General features: G+C 35.8%; 1 protein-coding gene and 1 long non-coding RNA gene across 6 annotated transcripts in view; one reads left to right on the top strand and one right to left on the bottom strand.

Moving 5' to 3' along the window:
- LOC139968796 (zinc finger MIZ domain-containing protein 1-like) overlaps positions 1-23,627 on the top strand; it is a 168,479-nt gene that overhangs the window by 33,582 nt on the left and 111,270 nt on the right. For 2 of the 5 annotated variants that reach the window (XM_071973194.1, XM_071973195.1), the window contains 2 exons: positions 10,746-10,841; positions 19,009-19,122. In XM_071973194.1, coding sequence (XP_071829295.1) covers positions 10,767-10,841; positions 19,009-19,122 — 189 coding nt within the window. In that variant the 5' untranslated portion in view covers positions 10,746-10,766. Of the gene's footprint in view, positions 1-651; positions 814-10,745; positions 10,842-19,008; positions 19,123-23,627 lie in introns of those variants that run through there. The other 3 variants (XM_071973193.1, XM_071973190.1, XM_071973192.1) reach the window with 3 other exon arrangements.
- LOC139969254 (uncharacterized) lies at positions 13,291-16,481 on the bottom strand. Its single transcript, XR_011793687.1, has 3 exons — positions 15,748-16,481; positions 14,118-15,238; positions 13,291-13,961 (listed from the first exon to the last, which is right to left on the bottom strand). It is a non-coding gene; the product is annotated as an uncharacterized lncRNA (long non-coding RNA).

A 23,627-nucleotide genomic window follows, 5' to 3' on the forward strand; every position in this document is an offset into this window, starting at 1 on the left:
TGTCAATACCCACAGCACAGTGTATAAACGATACAGCGATGGACATCTCATGTCCATCTAAAGATAACAAGGTATCACATTTCATTTCTGTCTGCATTTTGTAGCGACAAGCAGAAAACTTCACTTGCAAGCAACGGAACGTTAACTTTTTCAGAGCGTGGCACGCGGTTTGGGGCGAGTCGTCAATGCCTTTAAAGAGAGGGATCGTAGCTGACCAATTAATGACCATGACTATAAAACTATCTTTTATAAATAATTACAAATCTTCTGATTCTTTAATGGGATAACTCATTGCAGGATCATGGCAGCCTTATTGAGCCTTCTGAGGAAGTAATCAGTTTCATTTACCTTCCATTTTAAATGAGCAAGGTGCCAAAACAAATAGGTTATACACTGATCAAAGGTTTTGTCAACTTCACACTTTTGTGGGTTATGAAGAAGCTTGTGTCAATAGCAAGCTTCCCTGTAGACTTCTCATTTAACTGTACCAATCACCTTGTGTAATGGTCCAAAGATCAACTTTTTTGTGTGTTATGTGTGATGTGAAGGGCCTATGCTGACAAACTTTTTACGGTCTGTACCACGTTTAAAGTGTTAGTTATATCGTGACTACCAAACCAAAATTCCGAGCGTATCAGAAGCCTGTAGAAAACATTCATTTTGCGTAGGGAAAGCTTTTGATATTAAATTATAAGTGCTAGGTACAGGAGAGGCAATTGGGGTCAACCATTAACAAGAAGAGAGAGAGAGATTAAAGGCCTTTGAATCATGAAGGAGAGGATTGAAGATAGGTACCAAGATGGAAAGGAACAGGTAACACATTAAGGAACATAATTTGAATTTGACAGTCATCAAAGATAGAACCGTTTGTTTTATCTTTCTTTCCTATTAATAGCTCTTATCAGCTGATTTTTGATTGTGTTGGATATAAAAAAGTAAACACTTGAGCTGATTATTAGCAGTCTGCCATTAATATATGTCAATGTTCTTGGTCTCGTTACTTATCTTGAAAATTATGTAATTCAGTTTGGATGCTTTGAAAGTCTATCAGATTGAATCCCATCAATGTATTCTTGTTGTTGTTGATTATAACACTCATGCAAGCCTCAATATCATGTCATTTAATTCTTCCTAATAACTGTGCAATGGGCTTTCATTTACATGGACCTTGTAAATGTGGCTGGTATAATTTAAGTGACACCCCTGTGTTTTGTGTTGGTTCTAAACTTCTCACAAATGCTCCTCTCTGTAACAAAAGGCAGTGCATTTGCTACCATGACTTTTAATTATTACTATGAGACATACACATACTGTACTGTAAATATTATGTTACTGTTGACGACTGCAGTGCATACTTTTAAGAAAAAGAAAAAAAAATCAAAAAGTATTGCTACTTGTTTATGAAACTGGGTTTGTGGAAGCAGCAGTCATGTGTTCATTTCAAAACAAATTATCAAAGAACATGTGAAAGCAGAAGCTTTCCAAACAGCAGACAGCCTCCAAATCTCTGGATTATATCCGTTTTGATATTCATTTTATAATTACAGTGCATGCAATTGACATAAATCCCTGTCTTGTACATGAGTACTAGCTAAACCTGATTATGCAAATCATCCACAATTATGGCTTTGCAGTGGCCAGTTGTGGGATAAGCCATGGTCTTTAGTTTACCAAATATTTTCTATAGTAACTGGGAATTAAACAATAGGGAAGTTAGTCATAACTTATCTCTCTAAGGTATATATCTGTTAGAAAAATTGATCCATATCTGAAATATTCTTGCACCATCCTAAACATGTAGACTCATAGCTGAACTCCTCATACTTATAAAAGAAATAATGTTTGCAAAGAGGAAAGATATTATTGCTTTGGATGGATTTAAACTGGTTAGTGAACTCAGGAGTACAGGTCATGTCCTTTACCAACTAAAATTGACCTTAGTTGGTTCATTCCTAGATTTAACCATTTGTTTTAGGGTGAGCTATAAAAGAAACCACATCATATTGTGTAATAAAGCAGGTATTAAATTACAATTCTATTCCATACACCAAAGTAGCAGGGAAAGAGAGATATTGTTCCTCTTAACACGTTCCATATGCACGTACAGTATATGTACTTGTCTTTTTGTATATGATTCTGTATCTTGTTACTTCACATTTAACCACAGCAAATGTATGTATGAATGTATTTTAGATCCTTCTGCAAGCAGGAACTCGCAAAGAAGCCACATTGGCTTATCAAAGTCGCAAGCTGACCGAAGTCAGTCTCTTAGATTCAATATTTAAGGTCCATGATTATGAATTGTCAATTGTCAACAACTCTGTAACTGGACGACATACATTAATCTTAGAGTGACTCGAACTGGGGACCTTATATTTGGAAGGCACCGGTGTTAACCACTGAACTAGCACTCTTTTAATGACTTTTTCATTTGACTTTGTCTTTTACCTATAATGTTTTTTGTTGTCAAACTCTCTTTATCATACCAAAGGTTTTGTTCATAGATAGCACTTGTGTTAAATTTGGCCCTGAAGTCTTCCTGTTTTTCTTCATTTTCTAACTAGTCACCACCTATCATGTAATATTTCCAATAATCAATTGCACTTTAAACAAGTTGTAATATGAGTATTCAAAGACTACTAGGGATATATATAACACATAATCAAAAGCAAGTAGTATAAAATAGGATTTGCTGGTATCTCATTATTGTCAGTTTCAATGAAATTTGATTCACTCGAAGCAGGTGTATTATAAATCATTACACTTAACAGCATGTAGAACTAATATTGCTTGTACGGAGGTAATAATGCATGGATTAGCAGCTAGCATGTTTTAATTGAATGTTAGCGACGTAAACAGGTCATTTTGTAAAGTTCAAATACCAGCTGTACTATAGTCCATGTGGATAATGGAACAACTGGTTATGGATTTATTTTCTAGATTCTAGAAAAAAATGCCCAAGGTCATTATTCAAGAGACAAAGAGAAATTTTGTGGGCACTGTGTATGGTAGACAACAATGATAATAGCAGTATGTTATATATTATACTTGTAATACTGCTAATATTGTTAATCACTACCATAAACGGACTTGCAGTGCCCTAGGTATATGAATTTGGTGACATTTGAAACTAAGCTATGTCATATTGAAAGCTAACTGTAAAGTGCAATGTCTAGTTTAAACAGGATAGAAACATGATGTAACATAATATATGTAGCCAGTGTTTTACGATCTGTATATGTCACACCATTGCACACAGTAGCAGATTATCTCAATACAGTGCTGTTGACATGTGACACTTCATGTATTGACTTATACTAATCACATTCACTCCTCAGATATAAAAATGGAATATTCTTATTGAAGTAACTGGACAACATGCTAAAACATAGTGCGCATAATGTCAGCATTTACCCACTCTTAACATGTCTGGACACATAATGTGCTTGACCAGTATAAACACTGATGATTGTGATGTTATTACATAATAGATCTCTCATTGTTTATATCGATAGTTGCAGGGATGAGTCAATTGACTCATCGCTTGATGTTGTGAAAAGAAGAATGTAATGCAGTTACTTGTATTTTGTTAGTTGTAAATCTGCACACTAAACACAGAAGGCTTCATTAACACTAAAATACATTCAAGGATACTTGACAAAAGAAAGAGCAGTTTGGATTAAAATAAACTGTCCTATAATCACACTAAGTTTATCAGTACCGGCAGTAGGACTCTGTTGTTGAGTATTTAACATTGTTAGGGTAAATCCCACCCAAACTTTGATGCAAAGTAACTACATGCTAGGCTGTAGGTCAGTTGTTAATAGTAAAAGTAGTTTAACCAAGGGCAATTACATTGTCACCATCAAGTTATAAAAGACGGCGCTTTTCCCCTTCGCATTACCCTCCATAATGTATCCTCCATAATTTACCTCCACAGAATAGGTGCAACTGGTGCATACTATACTTACAATATTGCTCAAAGTTTTCTCAAAATTCCCCCAAGTTATCCAAATAGAAATCAATTGATAATCTTTACCTTATAAGCTTTTCATTGAAGTTTCTTGAGAGTTCATTAATTACAAACTGTATAACTAATTTTAGGAAATGTAAATTGCAAAGTTTATTTGGTTATTAAGTGGACCGCAATATACATACAACCATTCCCACCCCTTCTTTTCCCCTGGTTTCCCCTGGTTTCGCTTCTCTTAGCATGGCACACATCCTTACAGTACCTGCATTCCTAGTAATAGACTTTGTAAATCATCACTTTCAGATACCTTGTATGTTTAATACACAGTGGTTCTTCCTGCTTGGAATATTGGACAAGATTAAGAAGCTGTGAAAGAAAATAATATAGTTGCAAGCTGTTGTGTTCATCTTATATAGTTTTGTATGCACAGTAGTTAGTAAATACTTACATAGCAAATTTTGAAAACATATTGTCAACCGATGAAGTTGTGTGAGATGATTAAATGCTTGTTGGACTACCAAAACAATCCTTTAGATAATCTGAGGTACAGTAAAAGTCGTTATAGTGAAAGCATGCAGTGGTAACCTCTGATATAAATAATAATCTTGTATGCCATCAACTTAACTGCCTGAACAATGAACAAAACAGTACAGTTTGAAGTATGACCACAAAACTCGTCCTTAATTTCAAGCATTTACTTTGCTCCTCTCCTATCTATCTCCAATCTGCATATATGCACTTTCCTATCTACTTAAAGGTAGTCAGTATCGGCCCCAAATTATAGCAAGCTATAATTGCTAGAAGTTTAACTGGAGTTCTTTACTCCCCAAACTGTTCTCAGAAAATTTTAAGGAACACACATGATGACTGAATGTCCCAGTGAGGAAAATTTCCTCGAAGGTTGTAATAAAAACAGTTCAAGAATTTTGACCATTTTTGATCATCTAGCATATTTGGGGCCAATACAGCATGTATCCTTTAACTCTCAATCAATAGTTTTCTATATGTATAGGTGCTCTATATTTGTCCTTTTAAATTAGTCTTCGTGTCATTGGTAATCACCTTCAGTATGGAGTGGCTGTGGCATAGACACATTTTGGTCAGGTCTTTTGTATACAAATGTTAGGTACAGCTGGCTATATCTGTACAAATCAAGGGTATATTTGATTTCTGTTGCATATCATAATACTGTGTACATGCACTAACTGACTAATAAATATATATCCTCTTCTCCTAGCTGTCTTTACGTGCTATATATTTCTCTTAGTGCTGGTATGCTTACTACTGTAGAGCTATCTGGATCCTACCGGTATGGTCTGTCAGCATACCTGTGTCACTTTACTGATTGACGGTTAACTATCTTTCTGAATTAACTTTCTTTTCTGATTGCTATAGTGATTACAAACAGTAGTCTCACTTCTGATCTTAAATTAAATATATTGTCAAATATAACCCTTAGAAGCAGTGCTTTGAAGTAGCGAAGCAGATATACGATATACAGTGACTATTAGGCCTACTGCCAATTCCATCGATAAAATGTGTCCCTCAATATTCTAGTGGAAGATCTTATGTTTTCGAAGAGTATAGGTCTAAGACTTTATATTGCATATAATTTTGTGAATGTCAGTACGAATTCTTTCGACATAGTATATACCAAAAAATGATAATTCCACACAGAATCCATAGTAAGTACTGCTGCAGTACTGATTGGTTACAGCAGAGTAGTACTAAATAGGCAATTTTTTTTTCCATCTCATATGCCCAGAAGATGGATCTGGTTTTGATAGTTAATTGTCAGTATGCATAGTGATTGTATGTTTGTTTACTGAAGCCATCATGTAAATTACCCATTACAAATGACAAGCATAGTAATGTATTTATTTGGAGACTTGTAATTCTTGTACCGAAACTCAAAGCCATTACATTTCTGAGAAAATGTTGTCATAACTTTACAAAAATGGAGTTGCATTTGTGTCCTTGGCAACAGTTATGAACTGTTGTAAAGTAATAATAGTATATTGAATTTGTACAAAATATGTTATTTCTCGGTGAGGTAGCCTTATGTCTAGGAAGCAATAGCATTTGCCCCTGAAATAGCTAGAAGTAGGGTTTTTGTATTGTGTGTTTCTAGTCAGTATTTTAGTGCTTTAAATCATGCTTAAGATTCAACAAATTTTCAAGAACTTCACATTGCAAAGAAAAATGGGATCCTAGGTAGGAAGAAACTGTGGAGAGCAAACGTGTTGAGGTGAAGGAAAAGTGCATGATGTGTGAATAGGGCAGCAATAGTCCTGGGTTTGAGAGGAGTTATTGAATTAGCTTGGTACCGTCCCCTCATGCTATACAAGGTGTTACCTGATGAGATGTTACTTACTGATATTCACTAGTAATTGGTGTGTCTTAGAAGCATATACTGGCATTTTTTTTTGGCAGTAGTCAGCTACCTGACAACAAATTAAGTAAGGCTATTCTAGTCTTATTTAACAATTGAGACACAAACAAATTGTTACCAGCTGCTATTCATGATTGAGACTTAAAGGCATTGAAGACTCGCCAAAAACGGTGTGCCGCGCTCTGAAAAAGTTAACTTTCCGTTGCTTGCAAGTGAAGTTTTCTTCTTGTAGAGCTCTACAAAATGCAGACAGTAATGAAACGTGATAACGTGTTATCTTTTATCTAGACCTGAGATGTCCATCACTGCTATATACACTGTGTTGTGGGTATTGACCGTAGCTGTTTGTATTGACTGTACACTAGTGTCTAATTACTGATGGTAGCAAGCTGTGTGTGTATTTTCTGGGATCAATGGTGGTGTCTAACACTTCTGTTACACCTCATTCGAAACTAGGTCAGATAACAGGCATGAGACGTTTCTTTGTGCGCGAGTCTTCACACCCTTTAAGTGTGCTTGTTAAATTTGATGAGTAAGCACTGCCCTCTTCGTGCCTAAGTGGTTAACCATTCTTAACTGCTAAATGTCCTTTCAAGAAAGAGTTTTGCAGGAGTTGACTTCAATGTTCATATTTCTAATGGTTATGCTGGCTTTGCCCAACTATTTGAAATGCATAAATTACATGTACAGTACATGTACATTACAAATGATTTTGAATATGGATGGGGGAGAGAAGGGAATGGATGAGGGGAGTGGGGAGGGGGGGTGTGGTGACAAACAGAATGTATACCTCTTGCCTCTTCTATCCTGGATTGAAGTCATCATACATGTTTCCTTTAGAATCCCTCTATGGAGATATATATGTACAGTAGAATTCATCGAGGGTAACAATTCCAGACAGACACAACATTTTGTGACAAAACCCGATGTTTGCTGAAGTTTCCGGGAGAAGCTAAAATCAGAAGTGTCCAATGTTATGCAATGCTTTAATCTATAACACGTACAGCACACTATTCACTGTTTACAGTTTTCGCTGTAATATTCTTTCTATTGTAACTCTCATCCACTTGTCAGAACATTAACCTCCTTCAGAGAAATCCCACACTTATAATACATGTTATCAGTTTCCACAATAGTTTTGCATTTCTTGCAGTGAAATATTTCATTGATGTTTGATGCTACACAATTCCCAAGATGGTCTATGGAAAATGAAACTATTTGGAAGTATTAATTAATTATCCTGCAGACGAACTTCAGCAAGATTAAATTTTAATCCTTTCGATAAACATGAATGGGTTTTCATCAGGGTAATCAGGGTTATCACATTTTGCTATTTAGTGTCAAGCAACCTCCTGTATAATTTAGGAATGCCAAGTCAAAACCTTGTTGATCTTTGTTATTAAGAAAAAAAGGTGAAGGAACCTTAGTAAAATCTATGTGAGGAGCCTTTGCGGTTGTTCTTTAAATGCTGTTACTAATCCAATATGAAGGTAGTTCATAAAAGCTCAACTAGTTAGGTTAGCTCTCAAGTATTGAAGTATTACAAAGTAAAAATTTTGAAGTTTTCCAATGTGTTGCTAATGTAAATAAAACCTGGGAAGAAAAATGTTGTTGATAATGAAAGTGGAACCACTCACTTATTAATTAGGTTTGGGATGAAAAAAGTCTACGTAGGTGTCTCAGTTAATTAATAGCAATATATTTAGTAATAAATTAACTTAACTTAACTTGGTGCTTCTGTGGTTTGGCCAAATTTCACACCAAATGGAAAATGCTGCATTAAGTCTTGCATATAAAGCATTTCTTTAATAATTTGATGACAATCCATTGATTTGTTGATACTGGTGAAATATGAATTTCTTAATACCATACTGTAGGAATTTGCATGCTATGGCATGTAAGCATGTTGCATTGCTATATCAAATCATATCAAACTGAGAATACTTGAAAATAAAATTCAGTTAAGATTGAATATACCTGAAAATAGAATGCAGCTGTGATTGAGAATATTTGGGAACTCAATTCACTAAAACTGAAAATATTCAAAATAATTAAAATAATTCAGCTCTAACTGAGAGTATTTGAAAGTAATTAAGTGAAAGTAATTCATCCAAGATTGAGAACCCTTGAAAGGACAATGAAGCCAAGATTGAGGTTACTTGAGAAGACTACCTGACAACAAGACTACTTCAGAAGACAACTGTGCATTTTAGTTAACGCGAATAATACTCAAGAAGGCTTGAAAATACGTCAGTATGTTGAGTACGACATTTCACCTAAGATTTGGGTTACCCAAGAAGACAATCCAACTGTTATTGAGAATATTTTCAGAGAAGGCAACCTCAGCTAAACACTGAGAATACTTGAAAAGACAAAATTATCAGTTCTGATTGAGAATATTTGAGAATCTTGATATAATTCAAGTAAGATTAAGGTTACCTAGGAAGATGATTGAGCTATAAAATTACTTGAAAAGACATTTGCACAGCTAATACTGAGAAATATTGGAATATAGACAATTTCAGTACAGATTGAGAGTGTTTGAGAACAATTGAACTAATGTAGAGATCATTACCCGAGAGAAAAATCTATCTGTGATTGAAATTACTCGTGAAGGAAATTCAGCGAAACTTGAGAATATTTGAGAAAGATGCGGTGTTTATACCCCTTGTGCAACTCATAATACATAGAGATGCTTGCTTTTATTTTGTACTAGCATTATGATCGTCATTGATCGCTAATGAGAGATAAACCTATCAACCAATTTGTAATGGTCTCTCTTATTTTCTTTCCTCTCTGTTTCCATATATCTTTATCTATATCTTTCAACAAAAGTGCACATTGCCAGGGCAGTCTATCCACTCCCAGAGCTCGTCTTAAAAAATATTATAAGAGCATATGTTGGCTCCATGATTGATAGTATGTCCCCAGGGCAAGGAATTAGCTGGGAATTGCACTCTATGCTTCAGTTTACATGTAGCTAATATCAGTGACGGAGGAGAGAGCAACGCTGAGAGGCAGCAATCGCCTTCTCCGTCTCGTTGTGCAGCGGCGAAGTATGCATGGCATTACAGTCGTTGCTATTTCCGATTTGTCGCAAATTATGATTATAGAGTGCCATTGTGTCTTCTGTCACATTCACAAGATTTCTGTAAGTGAATTCACTAAGTGTTGATATGGAGGAGGCACTGTGGGTTTAAAACAGAGCTAACATGTATGTTTAATGTGGCCAGTGTGATAATCTACGTAGTAGACAAATAGGATTCTGAGTAGGGGAGGGGGTGGGGACCAGGGGCAATGAAAATTGGAAATATTGAAATTAAAATATTTACAACAAGTTGCTAACTACTAAATGATGAAAGAATGACTTCATGTTTGTTGCTCTCTTTTTGGTGTTATCAGGAATATAAAATGTACACATGATATTTACATCAACTTATGTTTGATATAACTTACATATTATTGTTGAATTTTTTTTATTCCTTGGTGAAGGCAAAAGGAATCTATGCAATGGTAACGATGGGCATGCATGTATGTGCCACGTTGGCTTTTAACACAAGAACTAAAAACTGTATTGTGGGTTAACTTCGTATTTGGTATGTGAATGCACCGTAATGAGGTACAATTTCTTCTGCAAAAGTCAAAGGTCATTTGAGGTCAACAGATGTCAATGTCTAACAACATTATAAACTCCATAACTCAATAAGTAAAGTTAGGATAAAATGTCATACTAATAATATGGGGATCAGCTTTATTGAGTAGAAGATCCCTGTTGTTTTTTGCAGTGGTCAAATGTCATTTGACATCAACAGAGGTCAGTCTGATATTGTTGTAAACATGATATTAGACTCAACAAATAAAGCTTGGCTGAACTTTATACAAGGTCTCTGGATCCACTCTATTGAGTTCAAGAACCCTGTTGTATTCTGTGGAGGTCAAAAGTCATTTGAGGTCAACAGAGATCAGATTGTGAAATCCATTTAATTATCAATATTTACAGGCTTTCCTTTGGTTAACAATTGTTTTCATGAATATGAATTTATTAAAAAAATTTGAATATATAGTTTAAAGAATAATGAATTACACAAACTAGAAGACATAAAAGGACACTCAATAGTGAACTATGATGTAAGGTTTTATGAGGTAGAACTGTTCAAAATTTTCATTTGTTTACTATACTATTGTTTAATTTCTGTCAAAGAACAAGCAAACCACATTGAAAGTCATCTAGATAGATTCTGTACCTTTGAATGAACTTTATAATGATATCTCATTTTGCCATAGAATGTGTACTTAGCTATATGATATATTAGGATAAATTCTAAGTAATGATACAGGAAATGTTGATTATTTTACTTTCTTTCTTATTTTAATGTTTAGTCAGAGACGACGGAAGACAGGATGACATCTGGAGCAGGTTCTGCTGCAAGCACAGAGGTTCAGCAGTCATGTGATAAGTTGCGAAATATTCAAAAGGTATATATTGAAAGCTAATTGTTGATCATTGATAAATTGCACACCGTGTATGTTTATGTTTATTAACTTATAAAGCGCACAATATCTTCAAAGAAAAAGTGCATTCAGAGGCGCTGTACAAAAAAAAATAATAATATTAAGTACATACAGTACAAAAAGTTCATACAAGAAATGTCTAAATAAAATGCATTCTTAAAGAGGTCAGTTTTTAATTCACGCTTGAATCATTCAGAACTATCTAACTGTAGCTGAAGGATTATTCTCATACAAGTTATGGTTCCATCCAGACTTCCATCTGCTGCAGTTTAACTGTGTGTACTATGCAAAACATTGGCAAACTGTCAGTATGTGGTACCAAGGTAACATACATTCTAATACCACCCAAAATGTTGTCACACAGTGTTATCTAGTTCTGATTAATTGCTCACAGCTACACATAACCTAATAACTCAGTGTTTAAAGTACATGATTGACCTTCCTTTGATGAAGCATAATGTTTAATTGATCCTCATCTCAATAATAAGTATTAACTTAAGTATTACAAATTCAGTTTCTTTGATTACATTATAATACCACCCAAAATGTTGTCACACAGTGTTATATAGTTCTGATTAATTGCTGACAGCTACACATAACCCAATAACTCAGTGTTTAAAGTACATGATTGACCTTCCTTTGATGAAGCATTATTTTGAATTGATCCTCATCTCAATAATAAGAATTAAGTTTAGTATTTCATTTTTCAGTTAATTTGATTGCTGGTTAGATCAGAACTTTCTTAGAAAGAATAGCTTCTTAAACAGATGGATTGACATCAATTATGATGTTTAGTGACCAATTCTTTACATATACTCTCCCAAACTATGATACTTCATGACAAGTAAAAGTTGCAATATTGACCCATTTATCCTTTGGCTCAAATTTCCGGATGATTTATACTAATGGTCATTAAATACTGCATTGTCTTTGAAATCAACATAATCTCTGTCAGTACCTTTTGATCGCTTATCATGCCACATAGCTCAACTGTTTTCATACTGGAATACTGCCATCTACCATACTGTTTTTTTTTGCTTTGTCTCTCATACTGTCATTTTAGCCAGTTGATTCATTTAATACATTTTGCATTGGACAAACATAGTCAAAGGGAACATAAAATATATCTACTGTAGGTGTAAATTCATGTACTATGTAGTGCATAATGGTGTTTCTAAGAGCCAGAATGAACCCTAAGTCAGTAAAAATTGTAATGAGGTCTTTGAAGCAATCATTCTTATGTTGGCACTTTTACAGACAAGCTGTTGACCTGCCCCATCTGACCTCCATATTGTACCAGTTTTACCATAGAAAGGGAATTTAATGTTTATTTGAAATCAAACCATCAGTTGTATTGCCCTGTCTTTGTCCTGTCTCTCATCCTGTTTCCATGTTAGTTTGTTATTCTATGTCCTGACATGGTATTTCTTGTCTCATCTCCTGTCCTCTCTGTCATCCAGTCTCCGTCCTCCTGTCCTTTCTCACAATTTGTCCTGTCCCATCTCTTATCCCATATCTCCTTCCATTTTCCCCATCCCCTCATCTGTCTTTCCCTGTTTCCATTCTTGTCTCTCATCTGAATGTTTGTCCTTTCTTCAATCCTATGTCCTGTCCCATCTCCTGTCCTTTCTCGTCCTGTCTTCTATATTGTCTCCCATCTATTGTCTCCCATCCTGTGTTCCAAACAGTCCCTGTCTTGTTTCTTCATCCAGTTGTTGTCATACCTCCTGTGTCATGTCTACCAAGAATGCCATATTGTCTCCAAATTGTCTCCTGAATCATATATTATATCTAGAATTATTTAGACTATGACCCTGTGTCATCCCCTTCCCTATTGGAAGCTGGCTCAAAGACACATCTCTAGAAGTGTTATTACTATGACCTGTGTCATATCCTATACCCCTAGTTATTACAAGCTGCCTGAATCCCATATTACCTCTACAAGTGCTACATAGATGACCTGTGTCATCCCTCATACCCTTAGCTATTGTAAGCTACCTCAATCCCATGTTATCTCTAGAGGTGTTATTACTATGACCTGTGTCATCCCTCATACCCTTAGCTATTGTAAGCTTCCTCAATCTGTTATCTCTAGAAGTGTTATTACCATGACCTGTGTCATCCCTCATACCCTTAGCTATTGTAAGCTACCTCAATCCCATGTTATCTCTAGAGGTGTTATTACCATGACCTGTGTCATCCCTCATACCCTTAGCTATTGTAAGCTACCTCAATCCCATGTTATCTCTAGAGGTGTTATGACTATGACCTGTGTCATCCCTCATACCCTTAGCTATTGGAAGCTTCCTCAATCCCATGTTATCTCTAGAGGTGTTATTACCATGACCTGTGTCATCCCTCATACCCTTAGCTATTGGAAGCTTCCTCAATCCCATGTTATCTCTAGAGGTGTTATTACCATGACCTGTGTCATCCCTCATACCCTTAGCTATTGTAAGCTACCTCAATCCCATGTTATCTCTAGAGGTGTTATTACCATGACCTGTGTCATCCCTCATACCCTTAGCTATTGTAAGCTACCTCAATCCCATGTTATCTCTAGAGGTGTTATTACCATGACCTGTGTCATCCCTCATACCCTTAGCTATTGTAAGCTTCCTCAATCCCATGTTATCTCTAGAGGTGTTATTACCATGACCTGTGTCATCCCTCATACCCTTAGCTATTGTAAGCTACCTCAATCCCATGTTATCTCTAGAGGTGTTATTACCATGACCTGTGTCATCCCTCATACCCTTAGCTATTGTAAGCTACCTCAATCCCATGTTATCTCTAGAGGTGTTATTACCATGACCTGTGTCATCACTCATACACCTAGCTATTGTAAGCTACCTCAATCCCATGTTATCTCTAGAGGTGTTATTACTATGACCTGTGTCATCCCTCATACCCTTAGCTATTGTAAGCTTCCTCAATCTGTTATCTCTAGAAGTGTTATTACCATGACCTGTGTCATCCCTCATACCCTTAGCTATTGTAAGCTACCTCAATCCCATGTTATCTCTAGAGGTGTTATTACCATGACCTGTGTCATCCCTCATACCCTTAGCTATTGTAAGCTACCTCAGTCCCATGTTATCTCTAGAGGTGTTATGACTATGACCTGTGTCATCCCTCATACCCTTAGCTATTGGAAGCTTCCTCAATCCCATGTTATCTCGAGAAGTGTTATTACTATGACCCGTGTCATCCCTCATACCCTTAGCTATTGGAAGCTACCTCAATCCCATGTTATCTCTAGAGGTGTTATTACCATGACCTGTGTCATCCCTCATACCCTTAGCTATTGTAAGCTACCTCAATCCCATGTTATCTCTAGAGGTGTTATGACTATGACCCGTGTCATCCCTCATACCCTTAGCTATTGGAAGCTTCCTCAATCCCATGTTATCTCGAGAAGTGTTATTACTATGACCCGTGTCATCCCTCATACCCTTAGCTATTGGAAGCTACCTCAATCCCATGTTATCTCTAGAAGTGTTATTACTATGACCTGTGTCATCCCCCAAACCCTTAGCTATTGGAAGCTTCCTCAATCCCATGTTATCTCTAGAGGTGTTATTACTATGACCTGTGTCATCCCTCATACCCTTAGCTATTGGAAGCTACCTCAATCCCATGTTATCTCTAGAAGTGTTATGACTATGACCTGTGTCATCCCTTATACCCTTAGCTATTGGAAGCTTCCTCAAGATGAATCTGTTCTTCTTGAATGTTAACTCCATCATAGATGTCAAAAAGGCTAATGATAACAATAAGACTGTCTCATTGAATAGCCCCGCTGCATAGTTAGAGGTGTTTAATACACTCCAATTATATTCTCGCTTGATGCAGCTCTGCTCACCATGATTATGTTCAGTTCTGGAACCAGAGAGGTTTTATTGCACATAATTGGCGCTGGAATATTCCCACTCCCCCGAATCATTGCATTTCAGAGGCTTAGCGTTTCAAGTTACCAGACATATTTGAGTGAGGCACGCGAAGTGACAGAGCAAGGGCTCGTTCTCGTTTGTAATCAGCGTGATATTTACGGTATCTCATTGTTGCGTGTGAATGGTAATTAATAGGCATTCCACTGGATGAAGAAGGAATTACAAACCATAACAGCAGAGTGCAGCACTTGGCTGGTGTCCTCCTCCTCCTCCTCCCTGAATAGATACATTCAGTTGCATAGCAACAGTCAGAAGAAGAAGCATATTACTTTCTAACATACAAACAAAGTAAAAGCCTTTGGTTAATTTCTGTCATCATAATTTAATGTCTTGATTCTGTAAAGAAGCCTCTCGGTGTCCATGTCTCACTAACATCAGAATTCTGTGGACAAGCAAGACTTATTTTGTCTTTAATATCAAACGATCCAACAGTTGTCCCAGCGATCACGAAAAAAGAAAGGAAAAAAAAAAGAAAAAAAAGAGAGAAAATAAATAAAATAAATAAAAGAAAATAGTGGTTAGTTAGAATCAGATTGTGAGTTGGTTTAAGAGTGCAATATATTTGATGCTGTGTTTATTGCTACAAAACCACTGAAATTAAAATAAAATATAAAGTTTGGAATATTGCCCTTTGCACATTTTGAAGTTTGAAGTGTACAGTAAGTTTACATTCCTATAATACTATATATACTATATACATGTACAGTTAGTATTATTTAACTAGATACCCCTCATAGCAGAGAGTTCTATGTTGCATTACTATATACATACTATATGTACAGTCAGTAATATTTCACTAGATAATCCTCACAGCAGAGAGATCTACTGTATGTTGCTACAACCATTTCGCTTTCACTAGTCTTTAATTCAAAGTTCATGAACTGTTTCGTCTGATACTGAAAATCTCTTAAACTTACTGTAATGTCCTATTGTTTCATTTCCAACTCTTCACAGTGTGCGTTCCTGTATGATCTCTATTATAATAGCATTGCTACAGATGATTGAACATGTCTTTAATGTTTTCAGAGCTAGACAAAAACTCACTGCACAAATATTGACTTAACTGGGAGGTAGTATAATAGGTTCAATAGGTCATACGTTGGCATCTAGATATGGCAAAAATTGAATTCTTTGTTTTCCTTGGTAAAAATTGCCCAGTGACACTTTTAACTTGTTTTTATACTCAAGTCTCTTCAAAAGTCCCCATTAAAAATGAAAGCAATTTGAGAAGGAAGTAAGAAGGTGGATTTATTCTAAGTATGGTTTGAATATTCAGTGATTCTTTTAAAGTCAATGCTATTGATGATGATGACAATAATAAATAACATTTATATAGCCTCTAATACAAAAGTTTCTAAATGCTTAACAAAGGATAATAGAAACACAGGAAACAAACACTACAAAGAAAAAAGGAAGCATTTTAAGCTGTCTTTTGAAAATTTCAAGTGCGGGGAGTCACGTACACAGATCTGGAGTTCATTCCAAAGGGCAGGTGCAGCAACAGAAAATGCATGATCGCAATAGCTTAGTCCTAGTTTGAGGACCAGGGGCAAACTGCAGGTGTATATGGGAGGAAGAGGGAAGGGTTACAGAGGTGGTCCACTGCATTGGAGTGAGAAAATTCGGTGATATAACGTGGGGCGAGCTCAGTTTTAACTTCATAAGTTAAAAGGAGAGCTTTGAATTATGATAGTCTTGATTCAATTGAAAGCAAGTTTTATTGTTCAAAATTTCTTTGAAGGTAAATTCTACTGTAGTGTGTTAACCTGCATTGCAACATGTGTTGCCATGGGACTACTGGTAACAAAGGAGTGAGGGGGGGGGGGGTGGGGAGAGAATAAGTCTGTTGGTTTGTGAACATGCTGTTAGTTTTAATATAAGGAAGTAATAAAATGTAAGACAATAGAAACTGTTATCTATGGACATCGTTTGCATATCAACGATGTTAATTTTGCATTATTTATTCAACACTCACTTCAGATGCAATAAATGTAATAGAATGGAAAGAGAAAGTACACCTCTGTTGTTATAAATTCAATCAGTCATATTCACTACCTGCCTTTCACTTTTCTTTTTGCCGATATATATATGTTAACATTAATGCTTGAGTTTGGCCAGTGGTGATGATTATTTTGGGCTCTGAATATTATGGGTTTACAATCCCATACAAAATTTCCTGTGAGGATTTCACACTCTCTAAATGTTGAATAGACCTGAAAAAAAAATATAAATGTCAGCGTTCCGGTTAAAGACTGCTGGTGCAATTCTGACATCTATCTGGCAGCCTCTCAGTGAACAGTGTCCACTTGACTTTTATCAATATAAATCATTGGCATGTTGACATGATCAAGATAGTGAGTCTCATGTATAATGCCCCAAAAAAGGTCTTGATCATTTGTACATGTATGTATGCTATCTGCTGTTACAGTAGCTGTCTTTACTCTGTCAAGAAAAGGTTATACAGCTATTTGTTTCATCTTAGTTTGGATTTGAAATCCTTGATTCTTTAATAGGAGACAGGGAGTCACACATAGCCTTTTAAGTCATCCCTACCATCATAAGACTAAAGTTTTCTTGGAAACTTGTTTGAATAGTTGAAAATCATGTCTGTCCCCCTCCCCCTCCCCCTCCCTTCCCCCTCTCCCTCCCCCTCCCCATTTCATGGCTTGTCAAGTTAGCCATCAACTTAAACTAAAAACATGAAAATCTGATGGGTTCGTTAAAGTTTCAAAATCTGTTTTGATGCGTTATGTTTGCATGGGAGACTAAGTTAAACAGATAAAAAAGAAGAGGCATGACTTACAAAACTAACTTGGTACATTATAAATGGTTTATTGTGAATTTGAGAAATTGCTTTATCAATGCTACCAAACTCATCTTATGTATTGAGACATTGCTAGAGTGAATGTGCATATTCATCACATCTTGGCAGTGTATTGTGTAGCTGTTCATATAAAGGAAATAACTAATAATTTATTCATGTAATCTGGACATGATTGGTCGTTATTATGAAACTAGCTTTATAAATTTTACTTTTTGTCTAATTCATCAGGAAAAATTTGTCTCAGTCAACTGTTATTGTTGTGAGAACGTATGTAGGTGCTTTAAAGACTACCATTCGTTTTCTATAAAGAGTCCCTCAAATTTCTTTAAACGCTTCTCCTAATTGTTTCAAAGACTGCCCTCAATTTGCATGAAGCTTCGCATTCTCACAGAGGCACAGTGATATTCTGCAATCAACCGTAATGACTGGGCATGTTAAGTAATTTGGATATGAGGGTTGAAGTGTGCTACTGTGAAACCACAGCACTGCTACCTGGATCCCTGCTGAAACCTGTCAATAATATATATACGGTACCAGTTGACACATGGTATAACTAGAAGAAAACTCACAAAAGTTCATCTGTTTGTACTGGAAAGTAATGCACTATTAAAAACGGTTTGTGTTAAATAATGGAAAATAGATTCACTGGCATGAATATTGTGGAGTTATATTTATTTAACTACTCGAGATTTTGTCTCATTATTTGATGTAATGGGATTGCTTGTTATTAACCCTAAAAAATATTTAATGCCCGTCTGTATCATAAAACTGTGGCATTTGCGTTCTAAAAACTTGGATGAACTATATATATTTAGTGTTTGGATCAACTATATAGAACCCTGTTACTTTCTGTGAAGGTCAAAGGTCATTTGGAGATCGCCAGAAGGGTCTGAAAACATTGTTAGCATAATAAATGCGTAACTCAAGACAAACATAACATATACACAATAAAGTCTCTCTTAACATAACAACACACAATCTCATAAAAGTGAGATATGAATGAACTTGATAGTTGTTATGTAGGTCTCAAGTAGCGCAGAATCTAGCTGATCACTTGAAGTCAATAATGGTCATCACTTAAGAATCATGCCTAGAGTGTTTACTGTTGAATGGCAAAGGAATCACTAATCACTGATTTGTGATTGTTTTAAATTGGTGTTTTTCATTATTGTGAACCACATATATGCCATCCATGTGGTTTTCAATAAGACAGTAACCTCACTCTTTTATTCTTTATTACTTTCTCTTTTTGCTCATCCCATGTAAAAGAGATGATCCAACAGACTTAGGATAATCATTTATACATTATGATTCATATTAGGTTATAATAAAGCCTTTTCTTCATATTTTTCAGCTACTTTCTGATCACACCACCTTCCAGTCAGCAGCAGCCGAACTCTTGGACTGGTGTGCAGACACCAGGGTCTTCCATAAGCTATACGAGGAGAGCATCTTTAATTGTCTTACGGTAAATCATTATTAAAGTATCGCTTAAAGGCATGCTCTCTCTCATGAAGCATATCATGTTTAAAATGTCTCTAGAGGATCAAACTAGTAGTTTACAGGCAGGTCTGCAGATTGAAGTCATTCACACCATCAATTGTGAGGTAGTGGACAATCCCTGACAGATGTATCATTTGTCTTTCTTACTCCCAGTGTTGAAGTTGCGAGTTTTAGGTAGAATATATCTAAACCCATGAGACATTACAAGATGGAGGTCTTCATTAATAGGAGAATCACATTTTGAATATGTGATTGCTAAGTAGGAATGAAACCAGATTTGGATTTTAGGAAATCTTCCAAATGTTGGTGAGACAAAAATTGCACTGCAAAATGACCACTCTCTAATGTGGCTTTTAAACTTCCTTTCTGCAAAAGTATCACAAGTATTTGTTTCAATATGGTGGTTCTTGCATAAGTTACTGATTATGTTTATTACAGATTAACATTTTTACAGTGCATTGTAACTAGGTCAAGGTCAAATGGTCTTGAAGGTCATCCAATGGAGCTCTATTGTTCACATGAAGTGAAAAGAACCTTTTTTATGTTCCAGGCAAAATTAATCTATGGGATGGTCATGGAGGATATGTGTGTTAGTTGGATGGGAGTGTGTGTGTGTGATGCATTGGCCTGATAACCTCTATAACTGCATATTTGGTTTGTGATCAAGCATAAGTTAGTGTTTTTTTCTGTGGAGGTCAACGGTCATTTGAGGTCACCAGAGGTCAAGTCTTGAAAGCATGTAAACACTATATTGGAAAAACATAGTAAACAAGATAAATTTGGAAGTAAAACTTGGATGAACGTCATACTTATCATGTGCGCCCACCTTTGATGAGGTCAAAAGACATTTGTGGTCACCAGAGGTCCCAGTCTGAAAAACCTTGTAAATACTATAACTCAACAAGAACTTGGTGTTTCAACTTCATAACAATATATGCACCGTAGTAAGTACAAATAACGTAACTGTCATGTAGGTCGTTACTGGCCAACAGAGGTAAAAGTCTTCAAACCTTGTAGACATGACAAATCAAAAAGAAACATTCCCTTTTAATATTTCTGAGACTTGATTTTTCATGGTAGCACAGAAGGGTGGGGAAAGGGATGGAATAGAGGGGGGGGGTTAGAAGGGAGAGGCAGGAGGCGGGGACTGAGACTGAATGTAGCTTTTTGCGACAGCACTAGAGGATTAGCAAGCATTTAATATACTTGTAACTTAATTCAGAAAGACTGTGCATTAATTTCAAGGACATAGATATATTCAACTCTCTGTGATTATGCTAATTATGGGAATGATTACCGAGGAATGAAAGGATGTTAAAACGTGGCAAGACAGAGATATTGTGAATTAGTTACTTTTTGCTTCTGTCTTTCGACTGATTGAAAGTAAATTTAGAATATTGTTAATATCATAAATGAATTATAATGACTGAAACTAAATCAAACATTACTTTAACTTTCACATGAATTATTAATTGCTATGTCAAAAAAACGAAAAATTAAAAAAAAAAAAGACAGGAAATGAAAGGTGGTACAATTGTTAAAATTATTGCAATATTTGATTTTCTCAAGAAAGCATGAAAGATTAGGTGCGCATATGTGGAGGCTGTTCACTATTGGTGAAGCACCAAACCGTTCTTTAAAAGATGCTGTGACAGGGAATTTCATCACCCACATTTTGCAATGATTAATACTGCGGTCAACCAATCTAGTTCTAAAACTGTTTGTCACTGCAAAGAAAGGTCACAGAATTGGGCTGTGGCAGCAACACCTTAATCGGTAATTAATGTAAAGTCTCCATTTTAAAGTGTACTTTGATTTACAGATTGAAAATTTAAAGAGACCATTCTCATCATGAGAGGATAGCTTAGATAGTTTGCCATACACATACAGTGTAGACAACCTAACATACATGTACAGTACTGTATACATGGCAGGACAAGTGTCGTTCTGGTGCTGTTACTTGACATAATTTGCAAATTCTCCTTGATGTATTAACAGTCATTGCAAGTAAGAGATTGTTTGTAAAACAGTCACAGATTATGTAGATGAGAAGGTGAGAGTTTCCATTTCAAAATTGTTCCACCCTTCTTCTATTTTTTTTAATATCAAATTTAATAGTGTAATTATCCTTGAACCCATTCCAGTATCTACTACCTTCAAGGATACCTAAGTTAGATTTATCTGTTTGACCCCAGCTTCCTCACCTGCCCGCAATCTCACTCTGGTGTAGTTATCAAGCCTTGCTGGTTTTAACATTCCTGGTATTCTTTCTCTCTAATTGCAAGCCGGTCGGTCAGGAGTTTGTCATTTGATATTATTATTAATCCTGTCAGTTAACAAAATCCAACATGGTTTACCATGTACCATCTCTACTACTGCTGGTCCTTCAGAAGTAAAACCAGATAAGAGATGTCGAATCATCTGGATCTGACCAAATTTCTCTTCGGACAACCAAAAATCAGCTTTGCAGGTCGTCCAGCCACGACTAGTAATACTGCACATTCAGATTGTGCTGTAACTAAATACACTCACTTAGGTAAAATGATAAATTGGTATTGCCCTTCTTAACATTGGAGATCCTGAAGTTATTACAAAAATAGTGGTAGGCCAATGGTCCACCCGAAGGGGAGTTTTACTTGCCCAAAGCTGTTTTTAAAAGAAAAAAAAAGTACACACCTCTCCTGTAGGGTGGGTTGTTCCTTGTTATTTTGCCTCACTATTTGGGAAAAGCACACTTTTTGTACAGACAACTAAAAAGAAAGACTTGGTTGTCCCATAAGTGGACATCCTGAATACTTTTTCAGGATTCTTATTGTTAACAGCGATATGTTAGTTGTTGCGATCTTTAAGGAAGGATCCACGCTGTTGCCGCAAATTGTTTGCCGCTTTTAATACTGTGCATGCTCAATTGAGAATATTAACTTTTGTGTGTGTGTTGCTCTGGAGTGTCTAGTCATGTGACCAAGCAAGATCATTTTTGATTTGCATATTCTTGGTAACTGAAACCTGTCGGTTAGCAAGTTACTGTGAAAGTTCTATTTTCATTTTGACTGTGACCTATTGCCGGCTACTATTTCTACAGTTTCTCAAAATAAGGCAATCTTACAGCAGTTATATTTTAACAATTTGTGGAATCGCACAATACTAGGCTTACCAGACTCCCCTGTGAAGACTTTGCTCTGGCATGTGCACAAAGATCTAGTTATCTGCTAGGATGTAGTCAACAGTTTCTATAAATTTAAAGCATTTTAATTAACACTTAATTCTTTACTCACTGCAAATTTACATACTGCCCTCAACTATCATCTAACTCTCTGCAAACTGAATTTCACCAGATATCCCAAACTTGTTTTCTCCCATTAATTGCGTTGAAGAAATCAACGGTTGAAGTGACGGTGAAGTTACAAGCACACAGGTCATTTGTTAAGTCCGCCTAGAACTAAAACTAAATGTTAGCATCAAACAGAATGTTCACAGTGTACTACTAGTTCTCATTCTTAAGGTATCTACTCGTGAATACGAAGCTAGAAAAACGTTTTGCCCGAATTAAAATAAAACTTTTAAAGTGAAGACCTCTGCCAAGAGGAGGAGGTCATGGTTATCATCTTTCCAGATATTTCATTCATTCATTTAATAACAACATATCTTTTGAAGAAATTATAGAAACATGCCAAGCTGTCATAAATCTACTTTCATGTTCACACTTTGGCTTAAATATGGAAGACTATTAGTGCTCTGTGCATGCATGATTAGCTATAATCTGATTAATAGGTCTTTATATGTACTGCGAGAGCAAAAAGGCTTCCTCTTCAGCATCCATACCAAGTTTAGAAGGATTGTCATCAAATGTAGAAGCATTTTCATATTAAATTTAAAAAAAATTACAAGAAGCCAGACATCTCTGGTCATAATTAGTTAATTCTTAAAGTGACATTCTTGTGGCAGACAAGTTGACAGTTACATGGAAAAGAAAAAAATTTCCACCAATTTAGTTGAAATTCCCAACTCAATATCTTGTCCCTAACTCAAGATATGGTTGATTGAATAAAACCTAGTTTGGCTGGCTAAATCCTGAATATTTAAAGAATGAATAATTTTATTAAGGAAAACGAAAACAGTTTCAGCAGAATTTTCTGTGATGACATCAATTACTCTGATGTTGCCAGAGATGTATTCATAGAATATCAGCAGATATGAAAAATTTGTATTTTTGCCAAACAAACTGCGATGAAGATGTAGTTTTGTTGTAAAGATGCAGAAAGTTGCCAGCGTTTGTATTAAAGAAATCAACTTCAGCGACTGGAATATCCCGTTAAGGTTATCTTTCTTTCCAGTTTTTAATCAACAATATTTTTATGATAAAGGTATGAAGGTGTGGTATTAGATTATTCCACTTAGTGATTGTGCCTCTCTTCTTTCACTCACAGGATGCCGGTGATAGTTCAGGTCTCAAAGATAAAAATTGCTTAG

The sequence above is a fragment of the Apostichopus japonicus genome, chromosome 6 (genome assembly GCF_037975245.1).
Source record: "Apostichopus japonicus isolate 1M-3 chromosome 6, ASM3797524v1, whole genome shotgun sequence".
Taxonomy (NCBI): Eukaryota; Metazoa; Echinodermata; class Holothuroidea; order Aspidochirotida; family Stichopodidae; genus Apostichopus; species Apostichopus japonicus.